We start from the raw sequence: 15,622 nt of genomic DNA, 5'->3' as shown, positions 1-15,622 counted from the left end.
ACTATCCTTGTGTTCAAAATATTCTATGGAGTATTCGGAGGAAGAACCCGCCTTGCAATGCCGAAGACAAATCTGCGCGCCGGACTCATCGTCATTGAAGCCTGGTTCAGGGGCTACTGAGGGAGTCCTGAATTAGGGGGTCTCCGGATAGCCGGACTATATCCTTTGGCCAGACTGTTGGACTATGAAGATACAAGATTGAAGACTTCGTCCCGTATCCGGATGGGACTCTCCTTGGCATGGAAAGCAAGCTTGGCAATACGGATATGTAGATCTCCTTCCTTGTAACCGACTCTGTGTAACCCTAGCACCCTCCGGTGTCTATATAAACCGGAGGGTTTAGTCCGTAGGACAATATACAATCATACCATAGGCTAGCTTCTAGGGTTTAGCCTCTACGATCTCGTGGTAGATCAACTCTTGTAATACTCATATCATCAAGATCAATCAAGCAGGAAGTAGGGTATTACCTCCATCGAGAGGGCCCGAACATGGGTAAACATCGTGTCCCTCGCCTCCTATTACCATCCGCCTTAGACGCACAGTTCGAGAACCCCTACCCGAGATCCGCCGGTTTTGACACCGACACCGAGTTTGCCTGACCAACTCTCTATTTGCCTATTACCAAAATCGGTCCCACCGAGTGTAATCGGTCACACCGAGATTACGTTATGCCCTAACCCTAATGGAATTGGTACCACCAAGTTGACATGTCGATCCCATCGAAAACCCTAACGGTCACATTATGAACTAAATCGGTCTGACTGAGTTGTATGATTCGGTCCCACCGAGTTTGGTGATTTGTGTGTAACGGTCAGATTTTGTGTGGATGCTATTTATACCCCTTCACCCACTCTTCATTCGTGGAGAGAGCCATCAGAATATGCCTACACTTTCAACATACATTTTCTAAGAGAGAATCACCTACACTTGTGTTGAGGTCAAGATATTCCATTCCAATCACATAAATCTTGATCTCTAGCCTTCCTCAAGTTGCTTTCCACTCAAATCATCTTTCTACCAAATTCAATCCTATGAGAGAGAGTTGAGTATTGAGGAGACTACCATTTGAAGCACAAGAGCAATGAGTTCATCATCAACACACCATCTATTACCTTTTGGAGAGTGGTGTCTCCTAGATTGGTTAGGTGTCACTTGGGAGACTCCATCAAGATTGTGGAGTTGAACCAAGGAGTTTGTACGGGCAAGGAGATCGCCTACTTCATGAAGATCTACCCTAGTGAGGCAAGTCCTTCGTGGGCGATGGCCATGGTGAGATAGACAAGGTTGCTTCTTCGTGGACCCTTCGTGGGTGGAGCCCTCCGTGGACTCGCGCAACCGTTACCCTTCGTGGGTTGAAGTCTCCATCAACGTGGACGTACGATAGCACCACCTATCGGAACCACGCCAGAAATCTCCGTGTCTACATTGCGTTTGCTCCCTCCAAACTCCTCCCTTTACCTTCATATGCAATTGTTTTACATTCCGCTGCTATACTCTTAGAATTGCATGTGTAGGCTGATTACTTGTTTGTGCTAAGTTGCTAAAATCTGCCAAGACTTAAAATTGGGAAAAGGCTAGATTTTATTTGGTCAGTCTAATCACCCCCCTCTAGACATACTTTCGATCCTACAAGGAACCTTCTGGAAGCTTCCTCGTACAATACTGAAAAAACCAAACTTTCCACATATGAATCTTTACCCCCGGATCATACCGGAGCTCCTCGTGACGTCCCGGATCCCACCTGGGACTCCGAACAACCTTCGAACTTCACCATACTAATATCTCAATAGTGCCCTAGCGCTACTGAACGTTAAGTGTGCGACCCTACGGGTTTGAGAATCATGTAGACATGACCGAGACTCCTCTCCGTTAAATAACCAATAGCAGGACCTGGATGCCCATATTGGTTTCTACATATTCATGAAGATCTTTATAGGTTGAACCACGATGTCCGTATGCAATTCCCTTTGTCCCGCGATATGTTACTTGCCCAAGATTTGATCGTCGGTATCTCCATACCTAGTTCAATCTCGTTACCGGCAAGTCTCTTTACTCGTTCAGTAATACAAGATTCCGTGACTAAACTCATTAGTCACATGCTTACAAGCTTCTTGTGATGTCGTATTACCGAGAGGGCCCAAAGATATCCCTCTGTCACACGGAGTGACAAATCCCAGTATCAATCCATGCAACCCAACAAATACCTTTGGAGATACATGTAGAGCACATTTATGATCACTAGGACCACCATGAAACTGCTCCCTCCACCACGCCGACGCCATTGAAGGACACCGGCCCGCGTTGCCCACAGCCCGCGCCGCCGGCTGAAGATGGACGCCAGATCGGGACGGGTCCCGATCCGCTGCCACCCCCTTCGCTTGCACAATCTGCCATCTCAAATCCCGCCGTGCGCCGCATGTCGCCGCCGTGTGGATCCGCCGACACACCACTGCGACCCTCGCCATTGTGGTGTCCCGGCCCAGTCGCTCTCCCCGTCGCCCTCTGTTGCTTGCCTTAACCAACTTTGTACTTGAAGGATTCATAGTCCTTGATGTAAAATGTGTGTGAGCTAATAAATAATGCCTTTCGGTGCCTTCTCAGTTCAAAAAAATAAAATAAATAGCGGATCTGCGAGGCGCAACTCCAATGGGGTGACCCAAACGGACGCTGATTTTGTCCGCTTTTTGTCCGTTTGGGTCGCCCGTCCGCCTGTCTGCATCCGCTTTTTTGTTTGGGTCGGCGGGTGCGCCCAACGGAAGCCAGACCCATTTTGTGCATATCTGTGTCGGCATTCAGTCAAACACCTGGTGGGAGAGCTCCCGCGCGACCTCACCCTGCGCCCGCGAGCTCACCTCCGCCGCCTCGCCCGCAGCTCGCCGGGCCCGTCGCGCGCGCCCCACCCCCGCCCCGCAGCTCGCCGCGCCCGCCCTGCAACTCGGTCACACCCTCGCGAGGTCGCCTCCGCCGACGCCCGTGCTCCGGTCGCGCGCTCGCACCAGCACATGCATGCAAGCAGCCGCCCCCCGCGTAGACATCACACGCAGAGCACGAGCAGCTTCATGACAAGAGGCTCCGTGCATAGCTTGATGCCAGCTTCCAATGATTGTCTGACTAGCATCCGACGAGTATCTGACCTGCATCCGACGAGCTTCCAACCAACAGCCGTGCAGCCTCGCCCCGCGCCCCGCCCTGCAGCTCCCGCACCGCCGCGCCCGCGCCCCGTCGCATGCGCCTCGCCGGCTTTGCAGCAGCTCTTACCCCGGTCGCGCACCGCACGCCACCCGCGCTGTGTGCCCCTCCCCGCAGCTCCGACCCTGTGCCACTCGTGCCCGAGCTCCGCCCGCAGCAGCTCGCCGGGGCTGCAGTAGCTCTCACCCTGGCAGCGCACCGCACGCCACCCGCGCTGTACGCCAGCAGCAGCTCGCGCCTCGCCCCGGCGAGGTCGTCGAGAGCATGGGGTCGCGCCTGTTCTCGCTGTGGAGGTGCGCCGCCTGCGCGGCGAGGTCGTCGAGAGCATCCGCTTGGCCTGGCGTTGCCCCGGCTCCGGTGCTTCTTCGGCGCTGCCCCCTTGCTCCCTGCTAGCTCGCGACGGAGGCCGAAGCGGCCGGTGGCGGGGCACTGTGGGGCGAATGGGAGAAAGAGAAAAAGAGGAGAGAGGCGGGGGTGGGATGGGTGGGTGGCTGACAGATGGGCCAGTGCTCGCATGCAGCGGACGGAGGCGGACGAGTAGGCCACAGAAAGCGTTCGCTTTGTGTCCGCCGCGGACCCAAATGTGTCCCAAATTTGGGATGAACATGGGTCTGAGCGGACACGAAACGGACAGAGGACGGACGGTGTGTCCATTTAGATTGCCATGTTGTGCCAACTTTTGTGTTCGGATGACCCAAACAGACAAAATGGATCGCCCCATTGAAGTTGCTCTTACTGAAAAATGGAATGTTTAAAATCAGTCGGATGATTTGTTGGTTTCATCATCCGCGTCCACTGCCGTTCGATCGCTGTGGGGCGAAGCCTCTCTCTGTGCCCACGCGAAGCTGCCCATCTATCTGATTCTGACCGCGCAGCCGTGGTAGTGGCTAGACGCACACCTAAAGCTAAGTGGTCCCAGTAACTGTTTAACAATTCCATTCCATTTCTACTTTCTCACGTGGTGTTTACCCGCGTAGCTACGCATGTACGTGATGAAGTATTCTCAAGAGGAAACACGTAGCAAGTAGCAAACAAAGATTCCAAAACACCATATTCTTGACTGTGGGTGTTTGTTGGATTTGCTACTAGCAAGCTCATGGTGTCACGGTTGCTTGGATAATGCTTAGGGTAGTGTTCTTGACGCCTTCGCCACCGCCGCCGTCGTCGAAGCATAGAACCATCGCATCATCATCGGAGCAGCTGGGCTGCCGTCATAGCGTCGACGAAACAGTCGTGACATCGTCACAACATTGTCGTAGCAGGGTAGCATGTTGTCGCAACATCGTCGAAGCAACTAGGCCTTCGTGTGCCTTCATCATAGCATCACCGCGGTTGTCGAAGCACGTGGTCGCAGCATCGCCATGACCGTTCGAAGCATGCCGTCGCCGCGGTTCGTTGCAGTATTGTCGCGGCTGTTGAAGCATGCCATTGCAACATCATCGAAGCATCTGGGTTGCCATTGTAGCATCACCACAGCTACTGAAGCACCCACTGTCCTCGTCGAAGTACGTGGTCGCAGCATCGTTGTGACCATTCAAAGCATGTTGTCATTGCGGTTTGTTGCAGCATTGTCGCGGCTACTGAAGCTTGCCGATGCAACATCATCGAAACAGTCGGGTTGCCATCATAGCATCACCACGGCTACCAAAGCACCCATCGTCGTCGTCAAAGCATGCCGTCACAACATCATTGAAGCAGACAGGTTGCCGTTGTAACATTGCCGTGACAGTCAAATTACACCGCGGCCGTCAAAGCTTGTCATCCCAACATCACCGAGGCAGACGGGTATTGTCGCAACATCACTGCGGCCGTCGAAGCATGCCGTCGTGCGACTGCCGCAGCCATGCCTCACACTACGCCCGCAAACAGTCGAGACCATCCTGGTCTTTTTGAAGCAGCTTATGTCGTGAGAATGGATGACTTTGCTTTTTTTAGGGAAGGTACTTACCTGAACTAGAAGCATCTCGCTGGGTCACATGTGCGTTGCAACAATAACCTTCTCTACCCGTAAAAAAATAAACAATAACCTTCTCTGGAGTCGCTGCTGCGCATGCCATTAGTCAAACTAGTCGGGGTGGGATAGACATGTGAAAGCGGCTCCCGTGATCAGCTAAGAGAAGAAATATATTAAAGCGTGGAATCAAGTGGATCGTACGGCTTACAGGACATGCTGGACCAACCATCGGGTGGCTAGCGACCCGGCTGATCCGACGCGCGGATCAGCCGGATGACGCCTAGCATCTGCCCTGAAAAATTGCTTCAAATTTCGATCCACCCACTGCTGGACATCGCCAAAACCCCAGCCAGCCGGCCAACGCGTCCCCGGGAAGCAAATCAAATGGAGATCGAAATAGAGCCCGACTCCCCTGCTCCCATGCCGCCCTCCGGCGACATCGCGGTCGCCGACGGGACCGCGACTCTCTCTCCGCCACCGTCGCGGCCACAGGGCCCCGCGTCGCCGTCACCGTCCCTCTCTCCTCGGGATGACGTGCCCCCCCTCTCCTCTCCCCGCAACAGCCCCACCCGGCGCCGCCGCTCTAAGCCTCTTCGCGCCGCGGTCGTCGACCAAGGCGCGGGTGCCGTCGGGTCTCCGCGAAGGAAGCGCCGCGGGGCGGGGGAGCCGCGCGCGGCCGCGTCGCCCGGGAAGAACGTGAGGCGGGCGCGGCGGCGGCTGGACAACGATGGCGGGAGGGAGTTGACGGCGAACGAGGCCGCCGATGAGGAAGCGGCGGGTAAGACCCAGAGAAGAAAGACCGCAGCGCAGCCTCTGGCAGCCGTGAAGGAGAAGAAGGGTTCCAGCTTGGCTTTGGTGCCTTACCCTCCCATCAATCCAACCCGAGGTAACTGAGCAATCGCTAATTGCCTCGTACACTAATTGCCATTTTAGGGTTCATAGAATGCAGGACACAATCCTATAGCTTTTGGTTGATGTAGGAAATGTTGCTTCATTTTATCTCTGTTAGGCGATATTGTTCTTGGTGTTGCAAGTTGCAATTCTATTTATGCACAAGTAACAGCATGGAAATTGCAAACTGTTGTGCAGGCATAGGGGCTTATCTAGCTTGTGGATATCTAACTGTACAAGTTACGTCCATGTATTTACTCTTGGGTTTTACAAGTTTGTGGTTGTAGAAAGTGCTGTCACCTCCTTTCTGTAGGTCTTGGTGGATGTAAATTATGCTAAATTTCTATTATTTCTGCATTGATTTGTGACATTTTTATGGATTGTGTCAAAATAATTTCTGGCGCTGTATCCAAGTCCTAGCTAAGAATGAGTGTTTTCAGTTTTTGATTGTGATGTTGGTAAAGTCTGCTGCCTCTTTTCACCATTAATCCATACATGAATGGTGGTACAGTAGGGTGTTGAATATGAGCCTCAAATAATTCTCACTTGCTAGCTACAACCTACAGCGCTGTTAGAGTAGGTAGAAGATCTTGTGAAGCGGACACAACACATGAGATTGAATCAAACGAGTCATGGCACTGTCCAAAGGTGTATGGGGGATGGTACATGACCGTAGACCACATGATAGTCCAAGTCCATGCTGCACGCTGCATGCTGACTGTATGGACCAACGAGGTTGATTTTACTCCATTGAGTCGCAGAGGGTCTGATTTTGGCAAACCCAAAAGGTCTATGGGGACTGTCTGTCTTTGTTGTGGATAGTTCACAACCAGGAAAAGCAGGGAGCTCCAGATTTGCTGTAATTTCACCAACCTGAGACCAAAATGGCACAAATTTAGCTAAAGGTCCTAAATAAAAATGTTAAACATTTGTGTGTATTTATATCAGCCTAAGCTATAGATTTAGCACATCACGATGGATAATTGGATAGACTACCATTACCTTTTCAACATGCTTCTATAAGTTCGTAATTGTTTCTATTCAAAAATTGTTTCTGATACAACTAACCTGGATTGGGTTATTTGTTCGGACAGGGTAATATATAATTTTGATGCAAATCCCTAACCAAAGCCTACACACTATCTGACTCAAAGTGTCCAGATCCATTTCTCCCGACCAATTTTTTATTTTGCCTATCAGTGTATGAGTGAAACTTTTTTATCAGTACTTGGTAGATAAACCATTGGCTTGTTCATACATGTCATTCATAATTTAACAGATTATTCCAGAAAAGTAGTATTTTTGTACTGTACTGTGCAATTATTATCATGTGTCTTGCTGTTTGATATGCATTTCTTGTGGTATGATGGTGTAAGTTACATATGTGTCTTCCCTTGCTAATGTTGTTATTCCTGTTTGAGTACCAGGTGCAGAGAATGTAGAACAGTTTGATTGGGAAGGTCTTTGGGAAAGGGTTGTTGACTTGGTGATGTGGAAGAATGTTGGGAGATCAGCATTTTGGTTCGGCTCTGGGTCCATGCTTTTCGTCTCTTCTTCCTTTTCAAGAGACGTCAATTTCAGGCACGTGCAACTTCTGCTGTAGTTCATCCATACATTGTTCAGCATGTTACACATTGAAAAATTATGCTGGTGGTATCATAATCATCCATATATGGAAATTACCACTGCAAATGGACTCGACTGTCCAGTGTCATGTCAATCATCATAAGTTCTGCAGGATACTGTTGGCATCACAGAACCGTCTATTAGGGGTATAAAGTGACATTCTAGCACTTACGCCTATCTCTTCGTTAAAACAATAGTTAGTTCGCCACTTAAGGTCAAGATGGATTTTGTTGGTGAAAAATGGATTTATTCTTGTAGTTATGAAGACATTACTTTTCTTATTCGGAAAAACTGAAATGCAATTTGCAACAAAATTTTAGAAGAAATTGGGACAAGGTAAGAGCATAAGATCAAAGCTTACACTGTCTTAATGTCATGAATAAATTTAAGCACAGTCGCAAAAACATAGCTGCGTGGTCGAGGAATCGGGTCACAATTGATATTTTTTTGAAGCTCTTACGGTTGTAAAGCAGGGAAATAGAAAAACGAGTGGCACCTTGAAGTCCTGAAACATGCTGCTGCTGCTTGCTGGAATCCCCTGCCCCTCTGTGCACTCTGTTTTCACTCAGTGGTGAAGCAGGGGTACCAGTGCCACATATGGGCGACGAGGGCCAGATAAGGGTAAAGACAGTTCATGACAGAGCTTGGGCCCATTGGTTGGCGATGTAGACTGAGAGCAAAGTGAGAAAGAGAGGAGAAATATGGAAGTAGGAAGGCAAGGATAAGTATACTATTATCAAGAAATAAATCTCATGCTAATGCCCAAAACCATAACGACAATGTCACGTTTCACTATTTCGGCCTATATGCTGTCCCTAGCGAAATTGGTTTGTTTGCAATGGTATTTTCCTGAACACTGACAAGTATCCAATGGCCCTAACCTAATTTTATTGTACATATTTATAGTTTGCCATTTGAATATTGCCCTCTACTTTGCAGTCCAATCAAGATACTTTGCCATTTTGGTGTTGTGACGTTGGTCTTAGCTTTCTTCAAAGATTCCATTCCTCAGAGGTACAATATAATAATGTTCTCTCTTGAGCTAGGTAACAGTGTCAATTTTCCTTGCTATCTGTGAAATCATGTTTATTTCAAAGCTGTAACAGGCAGAACACTGAACAAGTAAGGAGTTTCCAGTTGACTGAGGAAGATGTGCTCCGGGTTGGCCGAGCTGTCCTGCCAATTGCTAACTCTCTCATATCTATGTCCCGAGTGATCTTCTCTGGTGATCCATCCATGACTCTGAAAGTAAGCCTTACATTTTGATTCCACGCTCTGTTTTCTTCAGAGTACACGCATTTTCTTTGAGCAATTCTGAGGCCTCTGATTCCTTAAATATCAGGTGTTTCCTGTTCTTCTATTTGGTGCTAAGTATGGCCATCTGTTCACAGTATGGAGGCTTCTAGCAACAGGTATGATTGCATGGCAAAGAGCAGTCAAACGCGTGCATGACTTCACCTTTGTATCATCTTGTGTTTAATGAAAATTTACAGGATTCTTTGGTTGTTTTACACTCCCAAGACTCTATAGCTGCTATTCAAGTCATATTCATGAAAAAGGTAGGCAGCTTGTACAATTTACTGCTGAAATTACCTTTTAATGGAGCAAGGAGTCATAAGTTGTATTTTGTCAGTTGAAGGTTTGAATGCCCGGATTCTGAATGCATGGAAGTCCTGTCCCCGCAAGAAACTTGTTGCAGCTGCTGCAGTGACGACTTTCTGGAACTTGGTTAGTGTGAAGACACGTGTAATGGCTGGTACGTCGTTGATAATCGATTGGACTGAAAGTAGTTCGAAACAACTGGCTCATATAAACTGTTTGACTGATTCTTATGTTGGTAGAAATTAAGGCCAATCGGATGCTGTTAAACAGCACACTTGTTCATTGATATGCTTCATTTAAGGTTACAGCTCAGAAGACAGTTAGTACTTTCTGAAAAAAAAAAGTTGGCACAAGTGGTTGATCAACCCTGCCCAGTTGATTTTCTAGAAGAGATGAGACTAAGGTCACCCATAAAAAATCTCACATATAATGGGCAATAATCAGCATAGCGGGTTTTCGTATTTTTCCGGTGTAGACAATTCACAAAGCAACATCAAGTTCATTGATTGTCTTTTCTTAAATGACCTGTTCTTGGTATTTGCCAGAAGCTGGCTAAATTAGTCGGATTCTAATTTCATCATAAGGAGGAATTCAGCAAGGAAAGCTAGTGAAAACATAATAGGAAATGTTTGTCTGTGTCCCAACTAGAATCTCATTGCCACTAAACTGATGCATCGTTCTTTCAAATGCTAGCACTCTGCTACTACTGTCGGTATAAAGGTCGTAACATGGATATTCTTGGAGCTTGTTGGCTCATTTAAAGATGCATTTATGTTGGTCCTTAAAACTGAGCACAAGCTCATATGCTCCGAAGCATAACTGCAGATTTCTATATCACAATTTGTTGTTTTATTCAAACATGGTAAAGTTTTAACTCTGCAGCATCTCTTTGTGCAGCCTTCGTTTCCGCGGTAGCGCTGCGCTACCACTATCAGTATGGACGAAGTAGCAGGAATTCAGAGGGGGTAATGCGGCGACAGCAGCAGCAAGAAGCAATGGTTCTCGAAGACTGACAAGCTGTCTCATGAGCACGGCAGGTGCCGACATATGTGAGCAATTCTGTGGTTTCAAAGCGAAAGCAAAAAATAAAAATGCTGCAAAATTGCATCCTCATATCTCGGTGGCAGGCGCAATGGCTGGGATGTATTGGTATTGGTACATCTTGTTGCCAATATGGTACTGTTGGGGAATATTTCCAATTAAGCATGAGATGATCTGGTTGCACGCGTGACTGCTTGACACCCATATCTGTTGAGGGGTCCTATATGTTGATGCTGTGTTCATTTCAAGCTCGATGTGCCTGTGATGTGTTTTGCTGGTGTGTAAAGCGCCAACTCTTTTTGTGCTTTGAGAATCTCGTCTGAACGACGGGGTGAATATGCCCTGTCTAAATGGGCCAGGTGAGACATCTGTGAGAAACGCCTTCATTTGCAGGAAACTTTCATGGCCCGTCACTCTTGAGAATTGTAATCTGATTGAAGGGCACTATGATCGTTGGAGGTCATCATTTTTATTTTTTCTGAGAAGGAGAATAACCCTCGGCCTAGAGTGATGCATGCGGCCATATTATTAAAACAAGTGCAAAGACAAGTCTCAAGTGTAAGTCTGGCTCACAAAAGATGACCGTCATCACGCTGAGCGGGTGTTTAACTCAAATCTGGTTAATTTAAGTTGGGAACTAAAACTCCAGTTCAGTTTGAATCTTTATAGTTTCAAATCAGAAATTAAAGTGTGATCCTTTCATTTTTAGTGCCAACTCATATGCACCTAAAAGAAAAACTCTAATTCATACAAGGATTTACGAATCGGAACAAGGAATCTTCAAGCCTTGATTTCAGTTTATTTCGAGTTCAAGTTGGTTGTCAAGATCAGGAAACAAGTGAACAAAAGTGCTGGCTTTAGCCATCGGGAGCTTTATTGCAAATTTTCGCATCCATGAAATCAAAATGCAGGACATGTTCCTTTGGTAGTAATACACACACAAGTTACAGATAGTACAGTGTTACTGAAAACTTCTAAAAAGAGTTATATATAGAACACTCAGTTGATAAGTGGAAGCTAGTTGTAGAGCCAGACAATAGGGGCGAACAGAGAAGTACAGCCAAATCGAACAGGTAACGCCTTCATGGTACACTATTATTCAGATGAAGCTTGAAGATGATAAGCTGCTCCCAGTTTTGTTAGGCAATGCAGTCAAGCCCCAGGCACCCAATCCACAAGCTCCACACCACCTTCCTCATCTGAACAAAAAATGGACAAACAGTTAACCGTTGCAAGGCAGTAAAGCTAGAGCAGGGCGGTTTGTAATAAACACCCACGTACCTTTCGAGGTTTTTGGTAGGCGAGCGGCCGTGGCACCTTGTAGAGATCCTCGTCCACCGCCCCGGCAGCAGCCACGCGCTTCGTCGCGCCGGCAGCAGCCGCCCTCCCGGTCACGCCGCCGCCCAGCTCGCCGCCGTCGCTCTGCTTCTCCCCGACTTCTCTCCTTATCACCTGAACGAGACCACCCAAAAAATACACCAGGGGAATCAGTCGACTCCATTCTAAAAGGTGACGAACAATGACAAGCCTGGAGACCCAAAGCATATCGTGTGTGCGCACCTTGATCTGGGGCGGCTTGCGTGGAGACGGCGAGGCGCCGAAGAGCACGAGGCCGCCGCCGGCGTCGCAGCAGCGGCGGTGGCGCTTGAGCAGCCTGGCCTGCATGGCGAGGTCGAAGTACTGCGTGATGGGCAGGTCGCTGCAGTAGTTCCACAGCCCGAACGCCGGGATCTGGCACCCCATCATCCTCTGCTCGACAGGCACGTAACGTAACACACTCGCATGAGCACCCAACGATGCAACACGAGCTAGCTAGAGAACCAGGCCAACAGCGACATATGCTTTGTTTGACTCACCTCCATCTCCATGTCCATTCGTCCGTGTGTGGTGTGGGCGAGAAGATCGTTCGTTGGATTGATCAGGCCGGTCAGGCGTCGTCGTGACTAAAGCATCGCAAAGGTGGTGGCGGATTTATACTACCGCGGATGGGAGCATTTGGTCGTGGGGTGGCAGCCGGTGCATCCACACAGGCCGCGTAGGGGGAGCGTGCGCCATTCAATTGCTGCACGTAGAAGGGCAGGCAGGGGGAGCAAAAGGCTGGGCGGCCTGCATGCATGCTGCTCGCTGCGCGCAGCTGCGTTGAGTAATAATACACGGCGGCCGTACGTGCGCACTGTGATATGCGCAAAGCGAACATGCTCTCGAGCGTTAATAGATACTACTGGTGGGTGAGTTAGTAGTTAGCTCGATCCGGCCATGGGCGACGCTGACATTCAGGCCCGGGCTTGGATGAAGGTTCCACGGAGCCTGGTCACTCAGTCATGGATGGTCATCGTTCACCGTTAGGCTGGCTGCTCGTCCGTAGCGGCCAGCGGAGAATGAGTGCCGCATTGACGATTCACGCCGGTCGCCGGCAGGTTTTAACTGCTGCGAGCGCGGCTGGCCGGCCGGGAAATGCATGCATGCAACAAAGATTGCGATCTCTGCTGGAGTTACTCCACCCATGACCACGGGCTATTTATTAGGTACGGGCCGGGTCGCATGCATGCCTGCACACCCACTCACCGGCTCACCGCCAGCCGCCAGGGACACTCGCTCCCGTCCACGCTGCAATCAACGTCTCAAAGACTCTGCTATAAGCGCTTAGTAGTAGAGAGAGGAACCCCAAATGCCATGGGCACCAGCTTGGAGGGTTCTGTAGAGCAAGGAAAGCGCTGAAATGCCTACTAGTGCTCGGAAGATTCAATCCCCGAAGGCTCTTGAATGGTGGGAACCTTCCCAACAGAAGTAGAGGGTTTTCCTCCCAAGCCCTCCATTGCCACTGATTCTTTGTAACCTGCCCCCTCGTATAAAGAGGTAGGTGTTCCAAATTTTCTTCTTCAAGAAACACAAATAACCTTATACATTTTATTGCATTGATAGAGAGAAGACTCGTTACAAGCCCCAAGAAGGACACACCCAATAGCCCAAGGAAGGCCACACCAAACGCACAACACAACGTCCCTAGACACCAGTTGTAACTCCCCCTAAGAGCAAACCCGCAAGCATAGACAGGCCCGCCAGAGCCCACTGCCTAGCCTCTGACTTCGTGTCGAGGAGACGGTCGAGGCTGAGACGAGCATCGTCGAAGATGATTGCATCACGATGCTTCAGATGCACGAAGCCACCAGCTAGATGACCGAGGATGTGCCCTTCCGAGCCGAGGTAGGAAGCGAGTGGCAAGTTTCTTTCCACCAACCCACAAAGCCCGCCTCCTCATCTGGTTCACTAGCAGTGGACCTGATCCAGGAGAGTAGCTTGTGCCAGACCATGCATGAGAAGAGTAGCCAGAAAGGAGGTAGTCCATCCTCTCCTATGACTGGTCGCACAACACACAACTTGTTGCGTGCTGCATACCACGAGGCGCAAGAGCACCATGTTCCAACAACGATCCTCGCAAGAGAGCTTTTGGTGTAATTTCCTGACAATACTCATGGGGTGATGCACGTAGCAAGAAGCCCAGATGGGAAAGTGACGGTACCGAAAACCATCGTCCTCAGTAGGGTGGAGAGCGCGACCGGATGTTCCAGAGGGGGTCGCTGAAGGAAATATGCCCTAGAGGCAATAATAAAGTTATTATTTATTTCCTTATATCATGATACATGTTTATTATTCATGCTAGAATTGTATTAACCGGAAACATAATACATGTGTGAATACATAGACAAACAGAGTGTCACTAGTATGCCACTACTTGACTAGCTCGTTGATCAAAGATGGTTATGTTTCCTAACCATAGACATGAGTTGTCATTTGATTAACGGGATCACATCATTAGGAGAATGACGTGATTGACTTGACCCATTCCATTAGCTTAGAACTTGATCGTTTAGTTTGTTGCTATTGCTTTCTTCATAACTTATACATGTTCCTATGACTATGAGATTATGCAACTCCCGTTTACCGGAGGAACACTTTGTGTGCTACCAAACGTCACAACGTAACTGGGTGATTATAAAGGTGCTCTACAGGTGTCTCCGAAGGTACTTGTTGGGTTGGCGTATTTCGAGATTAGGATTTGTCACTCCAATTGTCGGAGAGGTATCTCTGGGCCCTCTCGGTAATGCACATCACTTAAGCCTTGCAAGCATTGCAACTAATAAGTTAGTTGCGGGATGATGTATTACGGAACGAGTAAAGAGACTTGCCGGTAACGAGATTGAACTAGGTATTGAGGTACCGACGATCGAATCTCGGGCAAGTAACATACCGATGACAAAGGGAACAACGTATGTTGTTATGCGGTCTGACCGATAAAGATCTTCGTAGAATATGTGGGAGCCAATATGAGCATCCAGGTTCCTCTATTGGTTATTGACCGGAGACATGTCTCGGTCATGTCTACATAGTTCTCGAACCCGTAGGGTCCGCACGCTTAAAGTTTCGGTGATGATTGTATTATGAGTTTATGTGATTTGATGTACCGAAGGTAGTTCGGAGTCCCGGATGAGATCGTGGACATGACGAGGAGTCTCGAAATGGTCGAGACGTAAAGATCGATATATTGTATGACTATATTCGGACATCGGAAAGGTTCCGAGTGATTCGGGTATTTTCGGGGGTACCGGGGAGTTACGGGAATACGAGGAAGAAGTAATGGGCCTCATGGGCCAAGTGGTGGAAGAGAGAGGCAGGGCGCGCGACCCCCCTAGCCCAAACCGAATTGGACTAGGGGGTCGGCCCCTCTTTCCTCTTTTTCCTCCTTCTCCTTCCCCTTCTTCTCCTTCCTTTCCTCCTCCTAGTAGGACTAGGAAAGGGAAGTCCTACTCCTACTAGGAGGAGGACTCCTCCTCCTGGCGCGCCCATAGAGGGTCGGCCGGCCTCCCCCCTTGCTCCTTTATATACAGGGGCAGGGGGCACCTCTAGACACACAAGTTGATCAGTTGATCTCTCCCAGCCGTGTGCGGTGCCCCCCTCCACCATATTCCACCTCGGTCATATCGTAGTGGTGCTTAGGTGAAGCCCTACGTCGGTAGCAACGCCATCACCGTCACCACGCCATCGTGCTGACGGAACTCTCCCGTGAAGCTCTGCTGGATCGGAGTTCGCAGGACGTCATCGAGCTGAATGTGTGCTGAACTCGGAGGTGCCGTGCATTTGGTACTTGGACCGGTCGGATCATGAAGACGTACAACTACATCAACCGCGTTGTGCTAACGCTTCTACTTTCGGTCTATGAGGGTACGTGGACAACACTCTCCCCTCTCGTTGCTATGCATCACCATGATCTTGCGTGTGCGTAGGAAAATTTTGAAATTACTACGTTCCCCAAAAGTG

At 49.1% G+C, this 15,622-nt stretch overlaps 2 protein-coding genes across 3 annotated transcripts; one reads left to right on the top strand and one right to left on the bottom strand.

The window, feature by feature from the left end:
* Positions 1-5,435: 5,435 nt before the first annotated feature.
* LOC125522139 (reticulon-like protein B17) lies at positions 5,436-10,554 on the top strand. 2 transcript variants are annotated; one of them, XM_048687215.1, is made up of 8 exons: positions 5,436-6,032; positions 7,465-7,618; positions 8,603-8,677; positions 8,761-8,911; positions 9,006-9,075; positions 9,157-9,222; positions 9,297-9,419; positions 10,163-10,554. In XM_048687215.1, exons 1-8 carry the CDS (start codon positions 5,531-5,533, stop codon positions 10,276-10,278), a joined length of 1,257 nt encoding a protein of 418 aa, XP_048543172.1. In that variant the 5' UTR covers positions 5,436-5,530; the 3' UTR covers positions 10,279-10,554. The 2 variants fall into 2 exon arrangements, with proteins under 2 accessions (XP_048543172.1, XP_048543174.1); XM_048687217.1 differs by having other exon boundaries at positions 5,443-6,032; positions 8,770-8,911.
* Positions 10,555-11,145: 591 nt separating this feature from the next.
* LOC125523453 lies at positions 11,146-12,314 on the bottom strand. The gene is made up of 4 exons (XM_048688487.1): positions 12,163-12,314; positions 11,867-12,055; positions 11,588-11,758; positions 11,146-11,505 (listed from the first exon to the last, which is right to left on the bottom strand). The coding sequence occupies exons 1-4, from the start codon at positions 12,178-12,180 to the stop codon at positions 11,446-11,448; spliced, it is 438 nt and encodes a 145-aa protein (XP_048544444.1). The 5' UTR covers positions 12,181-12,314; the 3' UTR covers positions 11,146-11,445.
* Positions 12,315-15,622: the final 3,308 nt, after the last annotated feature.

The sequence above is a fragment of the Triticum urartu genome, chromosome 7 (genome assembly GCF_003073215.2).
Source record: "Triticum urartu cultivar G1812 chromosome 7, Tu2.1, whole genome shotgun sequence".
In the NCBI taxonomy this organism is placed as follows: domain Eukaryota; kingdom Viridiplantae; phylum Streptophyta; class Magnoliopsida; order Poales; family Poaceae; genus Triticum; species Triticum urartu.
This window is presented reverse-complemented; position numbering and strand designations above follow the sequence as displayed.